Source organism: Dichomitus squalens (assembly GCF_000275845.1).
Source record: "Dichomitus squalens LYAD-421 SS1 unplaced genomic scaffold DICSQscaffold_62, whole genome shotgun sequence".
In the NCBI taxonomy this organism is placed as follows: Eukaryota; Fungi; Basidiomycota; class Agaricomycetes; order Polyporales; family Polyporaceae; genus Dichomitus; species Dichomitus squalens.
The window spans coordinates 90,167-98,940 of NW_006766944.1; the positions used below are offsets into that span (position 1 = coordinate 90,167).

An 8,774-nucleotide genomic window follows, 5' to 3' on the forward strand; every position below is an offset into this window, starting at 1 on the left:
AGAGAGCGAATGATAGAGTTAAGGAAGAGCGAGAGAGAGAGAGACATAGACACATAGACAAGAGGTTTAGGGCACCAAACTGGCACTCAGGGCTCTCCAGGCCCAGACAGAACAAAGCCCCACCCAGGCCTCAAACACAAACCGAAGAGGCTCGTCGCCATACGGACTAAAGAGCAGGTAGGTACATGATGAGCTGGCAGTACCGATGTGCTATTTGTATGTATTTGGTCACTCGGCGATGGCCGGACGGCAAACTCCAACAGAAACGGCTGAGGGTGACCCGAGCGGTTCGACGCCCGTCATTCTGGTGCGTGAGCCTATCACCTCGAGGTCGGTTCTAATCTTATGCAGTGCATCTCGTTGGTTCAGACCGTGTATCTCGTCCACCGACGAATATGCGGGCGTAGGTTGAGATGAGAGCGATGTGGCCGTCGAGTCCCGGAAGTTATCGTATCCAAGGATGGCTTATCCGACGACTCGGAGGCCAGCGCTGTCAGTCCGGGGTCTATACATTATGAGGTGAGTGCCATTACTCGGAGATATAATGCATGTCCCAGCTCACCGAAAGGTATGACATGAACCGCTTTACGACCTTGCTTGCCGGGGCGCCGTCTACCCCTAGTCCATACAAGCATCAGGATGACGGCTAGTACAGCAATCCCCCCGCGATTGCGCCCGCTGCCAGCGCCGAAGGATGAGACCGCGCTGTGGCACTAGTTGGGCCGCCGACACTCGACAGGATACCGGAGCTCTGCGACTGCGTCGCGCCTATGGTGTCGAATCCGGAGGATGCAGGCGGCTCCATAGAGATGCCGTGGTCAATGAGGAGGTGAGTGTAGAAGCTATGTTCGAGATAGATGACGTCGTGCTCGGTTGCGACGAGGATGCGCCTGGCAAGCTTCGATACATTGTGGATAGATGAGTATCTGGCGGCGGACTACCAGCGAAGCTCGTCGTCGCTTGCATGTTTGGGGGCGACGCGGCCTGTGTCGTGCTCGAAGCTGAAGGTGGGGCCTGTGATAGCTCCGAAGCCACGGATATCGTGGAAGACATTGTCGAAGAGGTCAATGTGACCAAGACGTAGTCAAACCACATTTCCTGACCAAGATTAGTGATGACGAGTGTATGCTCTCCGTCCGCCAATGTGGGAGGCGCGAAGAATTTCTGGCGGTATGCGGGCTTCACCACTGTACTGGCAGGGGTGAAGTTCGCGACTGACTCTCCATCAATGCTATAGCTCGAGTGTATGTCGAATGTTCCTGCGATTTCGAATGCGCCGAAGACCCCTATCTGCGTTCCTAGTTGCACGCACATTCGAGAGGATTATTGTGGTAGTGAAAGTATTTGTTGGTCACATACCTGTGAATGTGTAGGTCGCTGTGTCACCTGAGGTGTTCGAGAAAGTCACTGAACCGGCATAATTGAAGTTTTCAGGGTCACTGATTGGGCTATGAATCCACGACCCGTGGTACTGTATTCCCGGGTCGCTGTCGTCCACGTAAATCTGAGGAAGCGTTGTGCGGGCTTCGACCATGGAACCCGGTGCCTCCATGTCTCTCGAGCGCATGCTGGCGGTGGTGCGGAATTTATCTCTTGTAGTAAGTGCGGAGTATATGAGGACCCGATGCCTGCATTGACAGATGGGACAGCTGTTGGTGGTCTTGGGTGGGGCGTCCGCCATGGCTACTCCCACTTTGCGGTCGATTCTTCCCAAAGAGTAGTCTATGTGACGGTTCAACGCTTCATATGGCTCCTCTTCCACATACAATGTGTGGATTGATACATATGATCGACGTTTGCTGACGGATCTTCTCGGCTCCCCAGGGTCAGACCTATCCTCTTATTGAGCGCACTGTCTAGCTCCTGACCCACTCTGCGAATCTGCTGCTAAGCATCGCTCTAGGTGAGCTGCTCGAAAGTCGATGCATACATCCACTCGCAGTCATGTGCCGCTGATTTCCTGCGGGTTACGCAGCACATATCTACTCCTTCGACGGCTGTCCCGAAGATCCCGTAGGACATACATATGTTTTCAGAAGGCTTGCAGGAGCACGTCTGGAACGACGTGTGTGTACGTTTTGCTTCTATCCGATGCTCACCGCATTCTCCTGAATTTCACGTCTCTGTATCATACCAGCGGAGATGAGTGTCCTACAAGCTTCACATTCTTGTGGGCTATCGATCGCCAAGCAGAATGATACATCTCAGCGGCTGCTCATTGCCGAAGGCGCTATGCACTTGCGGGCCCCCACAGGCACACATCGGGCTGCGCTGACAGAATTCCGTCGGACTCGGACACAGAAGCAGTGCGTAAGGCGCCCCATCTGTCGAGCTGTGGGCGCGACTATTGACTTGTCAGCGGGCTTCTTCATCCACATCGCGAAGACCGGTCCTTGTATGCGCCCTCCATCGGCTCGGCTTGGTAGCCGACCAATGAGCGTGCGCGTAGAACTTCGCATCTTCTCTTTTGGACTGCTGGGCGGCCGCAGAGGATGATGTATCTGCAACGTTTCCCAAGACCTGACTCATGCATCAAGGGAACCTGTCTAAAGCAGTTCGCCGTCCTCTCATGAGCATGGACACCCGTATTGCTCTCCTGTTTCGCCGGACGCCATCTTCGGTATTTATTGGGGGAGACAGACACCGATGTCGCGAATAGTCCACGCTCTACGTCACAACCTTCTGCAGTCATCCTGTTGCCTTGCTTTCCTATCATCGAAGATGCTGTTACCCGCTTCGCTAAGTGGCGTCTTCATGGTAGTGTACGTGGGTATGTGCTGGCCATTATTCGATTCCTCGCCTTGCGATATCTGATGGTCGCTTCCGACAGTGGGGGCTGCGATAGCACTCCTAGTGGTTGGTTGCCTTCTTCACTGGTTGGACGGCAAGATCCAGTTCCTCAGAAGTAGGCCAGGCAGGTCTTCGGAGGTCCGTCGTAGGCTCTACTCAGTGGGCTGGTGCTGAACTCGTCTTAGGAGACACTGGAGGCGGGTACGGCGAGTGTCGATCTGAGGTCTCACCTTGTTGCTGGTATGTCGCCTCAACCAGCCTCTTTGTTGAACCATCTCTCATCGTTCATCGCAATTGAGCCAGTTACAAGTGATCCGAGCAGACTCGTAACGGTCGTGTCTGGCGAACCACAGTCGATACCGGGATCTGATATCCCTTCTGCCTCAGCCGAGTGAGAGCCCTGAGAAGCCCCCGCGACGCTGCAAGATATGGCGATGTCCCAACAGGATTTCGGTCTTCGAGAATCAGGTTCTCCTTCCAATTGGCACCGCGGAAGCGTCAATACGCGCGCCACAGCGCAGTCTGGCACGGGGCCGGTCTGCACGGGAACCGAGTCATAAAGGCACTGAGCGCATTCTTGTCTCTCCTGGGTGAGACGGAACGATAGTGTTATCTGCCCTTCCCCTCTGCAGAGGTCCGACATCCGAAGATTCTGGTCAGCTCGAACACTACACGTCATGAACCGTTCCTGATCATGACGACCAGTTTCTCTCGCTCTCCCTCGTATGTTGCCTCTATCATATTCAAAGACAGCAGGTTGCCAACCTTCCCATGTACAGATACTGAACACTCGGGAACACCGGGGAGCACGACTGTCCTTCCCCAACTCCTGAGGTATGCAAGTTATCCCTGGCTTCAGGAAGCGGTAGGGGGGACCGTCACAGGCTTATTCTCCCTTTACACCCTTCACAGGCTACCTGACAGGGTCATGTGGATGGGGTCGAGAGCAGGTCAGGCCACCTCAGTAGAGGCATGTTTGTCGGACTCTCAGAGTATATGCCGCGCAATGGCCTTTCCATCCCTCGTTCCATTCGAGCGGAGATCATAGCCTGAAATAGTAGCTCCCTTCTTACCAGTCGCATAACATCTTCTCTTGACTATCGACATGCTCGAGTGTGTTGTTGATATGGTGAACCCGTACATCAAGGCTTTACGATGACATATCAGACAGAACAGATGCTATCTCGTCTTGTGCTGAGACAAACATCGTGAACGACCACATATTCATGCTCGAAGCTTGTGCGGACCGGTATGGGTCTGTTGCAAACTGGTTCGATGACCTGCACTGGGTCGTTCCCAGTCCTTGCGGGTTGCCACAACATCCATACAATGGATTATGAGCGGTGGTTGCCTGGCTACCTGCGCTGCATCCTTCGGTCATAGTACAATTCCACCACGGTACGATGTAAGAACCGCGAGTTAAGACGAACTACGCGTTGACTTCCCTCCGAAGGCTGCGAAGTTGTCGCAGCCGCCGCAGTATGCCTTGTGACTGGCCTATTTCTTTGGTCATGATATATCAACCCTCGTGATGTAGTCAGATTATCGCGTACATTAGGAGTGTCTCCCCCAACATTATATTTAATTGAGCAGAAGGGGCTGACAAGATTGGACATAGCATGTTACCATGACCCTCGAGCATAAGATCGGACGGCACCAACAGAAGCAAGAAGGAAGGATCAACGAGGAATTACGCGCAAAAGCAGTCTCACGCGCATCGCCACTATGTCATGTTATCGAGCTATTACCCTGTCCCCACTTCTCGGTGCGTCCTTGCCGCCGCCTGAGAGAAACAGCCCCATGTCTTCCGTGCTCAGCCAGACCCTGCATTGAATTTGTTCTGCCCCTGCTTGCAAGAAGAGGTAGGCTCTGTTCATCTTAGTATGGTCAATGTGATTTTAGCCATAGCAGGTACTGGGGCAGGATCTTCCTGCGGAAGGCTCTGAGTGACCGTGCATATCATACTCGCACGTCAGACCTCACAAGTTCCGGATAGCTTCTATGAATCAGGGTTTTCCACCGACATGATTGGTGATAGTAACTGCGCAACTATTGATTGTTCTAAATTAACAAATTTATCTAGACGCTAAGAGATCCGGATCTGAGTTCAATCATCGCCGGACGACGGTGCAGTCTATGTTCGCTGTACCGTGAGAGCACAAGGCAGGCACAATGCGTACAGTGAACGATGGTCGTGTCTCGAGGGCGAATAAGCCGTCTTCCATTGCTTTCTCCTGATGTTACTACCGTCCATCCCGGTGCCAATACGAAAGCAAGATAAAGCGTGGGTCTATTGCTCACGGGCGTCGAAATCCATCCCTCAACTCCAGTTCGCCATATTCATGACTTGCTCGCCATCGCTGCCTTCTGATGCCGGAGAAAAGCTCCAGCTTCAAGGGGGATCTCCAGAAACTCTGCATCAGGGTGACTCGGCGACATACATGTTTACTGGTACGATGTATATGCCAAAATTGAGCACTCGTTCAGCAATATGTTGACACTCCGGACAGGAACAGCTATCCAGGTGTTTGTGAATAGGCAGGATTCGAGTGGCAATGCCTTGTTCGGCATTGATACGGATGGTCAGCATCATGGCGGCGACACATGCAACCCACAGCAAAACCCTTCTGGAGCACTCTGGGGTACCTCCCAATTGAGTCTGAGTCCCACACAGCATACGCTTTTCATCACAAATAGCGGTCAACAACTCATATTGGACTCCATCGTGGTCTTTGGTGGGCCATCAACAGCATCTCGACAGACTCAAACAACGGTTCCGTCATCGGCTTCCAGTACATCTACTCACTTCTCCATGACCACCACCGTTACTCTCCCTCTTCCTTTACCGACACCGTCAGGAAAGGCTCCGCAGAGTACATCAACTGCCACAACCTCATCCTCAGTCGCGTCCTCTTTGACTCCGGGAACACTTACCCAATCGCAGGCAGACGTCACACACGCATCTACTTTGATGAGCAGCGTCACCAGCCCCATCGTTCACACATCAGTAATTGCACCTTCCCTTGGCGCAAAAAGCGGTGGGCTTACCATCGTCTCTGGGTATACTACGATCAGCACTATTGACGGGATGGCTACAACTATTACTGTTCAACCGACAACCATCGTGGTCAAGGAAACATCGGGCACTAGCGGGCTCAAGGAAACATCGCCCATTAGCGGGCTCTCCAAAGGAGCTATTGCTGGAGTGGCAGTAGGGGTGATCGCCTTCTTCATGATGCTTTTTGGGACATGGTGGTGGTGGCGCCGTTGCAATCGTGTTAGATTCTTGTATGGGATTTCACACCTGGACTTTGGTACGTCTGCATGCATCACATAAATTCTTCGAACCAAATCGACATGTGACGCAATTTCCTTCATAGATCCGACGGTGGCTTCATCGTCAGATGTTGAGCTCTCAAGTCAGAATATGAGGGCGCGGGAGAGCGAAGTCACGCTGTACAGTGATGCCCTCGCCGAGTACAAGCGGCCATCCAGCTACGCATCCTTCGCTTCCGATGCAGAGAAGCGCCCTCTTCCCCACGCCACGCCCACGCCTCCAGGGTTGTCCCAGGAGCAACAGGCATCCATGCACAACACACCGTGTTTCTGAACTACGCTGCTGGTCAGATTGAAGGCCCTGTCCATGGAGTAGAATCCGTAGAGTGAATCACTCCGCGACTTGGGTTTGGCTATAGGTGCCGAACGATGACCGCATTCCTGCCTCGTAAGGTGGTTTCATTCTTGCGTCTCTTGAGTCGTTCAGATTGCTGATGAACCTGTATGATCACAGGATATTCCGATAAACCCTGAGGAGAGACGCAGTCAGATCCCAGTGGACCCTAGAATGAATGTAGGGCACGAACGCATGTCAAGATCGAAGTAGCTGGACAGACTTCGAAGAGGCGAGCTGAGGGGCGTCGAGATATGAAGCTGAATTGGACAGTTGAGATGATGAACGGACTCGGGCTCTGTTTGTGACGGCTTCGATCGCTTCTGACATTCCTTCTTGTTGTCGTGTCCTACACAGCCTGTTAGGGACACGGACCCTCCCCAAAATCGATAATCACATGTACTCTTCGCACGAGGTTCATGTTCGAGTTGCAATATGGGCGATGCCGTTCTACGCCAGTGGGATTGATCCCTTGTGCTCATACAGGCCTTACACTACTGAGCTGACCTCGCGATAAGGGCGGCAACGACCTCGTTTTGAAAACCAATGCTACATCAATAAGCATCGCATTTTCAGCGTTCTAGGACCTTTGCAAGCCACCACTTCCATCGATCGCTATAGCTCTGACTTGCTTCACTGCAACGTTCAGCCGTAGCAACGGCAAGGAAGTTATAGGAGGGCAACACTCGGCTGGGACGGAAGGCATGGTCGCCGCTCTGGACTCGGAGGTTCAAAGATGGATGGATATAGAGTGGCATTCGCACTGTCCCAAGAGGACAGATCCGAAGAGTGGCAGCCTGGCATTTGTGAGCAGAGACGAAGTAGCAGATAATGGAAACAGGCAGTACCGTTAAGGTTTGAGGAGGCCAGCTGCGTATGGCGCCCATCTCGGGGGATTGCCGCGGAGGCATGGAATGCAGTACATCGAACCATCTGCCAGCCAGCCTTGTCTCGGAAGCTACAAGACAGCGTGCAACACCTCACACGCAGATCGAGAATTGCTTGATTACGTCATCTGACAGCACGAACAGTAGGTCTTGGACGAGGCCCATCGCAATTGACGAACCTTGCTAACACCGGAGAACACGCCATCATTGGTGCGGAGGCAGAAGATGGAATCACTCGCTGAACATATGTGCCTGTATGTCGCTTCGACAGCATGATCTCGTGCAACTCGCCAGCTTCGAAAGTGCGCATTACTACAGACTAGCGCCCGTGTCTTCCATCTCGTCCTGTAGATGTGCAGGTGCGCTCTCACGAGCTCATGGTCACGTCTCTCCCCGCCCGCCCCCGCTCCCGAAGGCGCATGTCCCATGTCCTCACGGCTGCACTCGCAGCTGGTGCTCATACTCCTCGCAGTATGCCGTCCCATCAAGCTACGGGCTGCCACCCTCATCGTTCAGAGCAATGACCCAGCGATCCAATATGTTGGCTTCTGGGAGCATTTGAGCCCCAACAGCACGACCACCTACGCCATTTCGAACACGACAGGATCCAGAGCTACCTATTCGTTCACGGGTGCGTTTCGGACGGCATACTGAGGTTAACTCCCGCAGGAATACTCAGAGTCTGCCGCAGGTACCGCAATATCAGTCTTTGGTGTCGTGTTCCCGCCAGGGCCAAGAGGCGTCGCGCAGGTATCGGAATGCAGCGTCGACGGAAATTCAACAAGACAATTTATCGCGCCGAGCAATGTTACTAGCCCTGTGGACCTGCGGCTCTACTCCGCCGAAATGCTCGCAAACAAACAGCACACCATAACAGCGTTGTTACGGGTCAAGTCAACGGTCATGACTTTTAGACGACGGATGACCGGTCACTGTGTGACCCGGTCATGACCGCCGGTCAAAAGTTAGCACGTGATATCTCCGGCACGTCCGAGTGTGCGTCTGACGGCAGGCCATGGCTCTGGGATAGGCCAAACGCATCGTGGCCGCGAGGAGGTACAATAAGGGCTGATGAGACTATTGCATACTCATCCCTGTCCTTGAATTTAAATGACCTACTACCCCATAATACGCCATATCTGAGCTGCGAACCGACAAAGAGCTTGCCGACGGATAGATCAAAAATCAACTCATAGGGAACGGAACTCGACTTGGATATGAAGGCCGACGAGAGAACTAGCTGTATATGACAAACGAGCTGCAGTTTTTAGCCAGCAAGAGGAGTCTGAGTCGGAGGAACAGTTGCCCAGCGGCCTACTGTTGGTTGCCACCGTGACAGCTGATCGTTCAGTACTTCGTTAGTCATGGCAACTGAGATGTTGTTGAGGGTCTGAATACAGCATTAGCCACGCTCGATTTACATTATC

At 53.1% G+C, this 8,774-nt stretch overlaps 2 protein-coding genes across 2 annotated transcripts; one reads left to right on the forward strand and one right to left on the reverse strand.

Moving 5' to 3' along the window:
- Positions 1 to 444: 444 nt before the first annotated feature.
- On the reverse strand, positions 445 to 965 carry DICSQDRAFT_140719 (uncharacterized protein). Its single transcript, XM_007370154.1, has 2 exons — positions 623 to 965; positions 445 to 519 (listed from the first exon to the last, which is right to left on the reverse strand). Exon 1 carries the CDS (start codon positions 803 to 805, stop codon positions 647 to 649), a length of 159 nt encoding a protein of 52 aa, XP_007370216.1. The 5' UTR covers positions 806 to 965; the 3' UTR covers positions 445 to 519; positions 623 to 646.
- Positions 966 to 4,417: 3,452 nt separating this feature from the next.
- On the forward strand, positions 4,418 to 6,400 carry DICSQDRAFT_129723 (uncharacterized protein; the record flags this gene model as incomplete). The annotated part of the gene is made up of 4 exons (XM_007370155.1): positions 4,418 to 4,555; positions 5,121 to 5,241; positions 5,301 to 6,104; positions 6,171 to 6,400. 4 exons carry the CDS (start codon positions 4,418 to 4,420, stop codon positions 6,398 to 6,400), a joined length of 1,293 nt encoding a protein of 430 aa, XP_007370217.1.
- Positions 6,401 to 8,774: the final 2,374 nt, after the last annotated feature.

Excerpts from the sequence above, each read along its gene's own strand:
- DICSQDRAFT_140719 (XM_007370154.1), bottom strand. The coding sequence starts at position 805 with ATGGAGCCGCCTGCATCCTCCGGATTCGACACCATAGGCGCGACGCAG.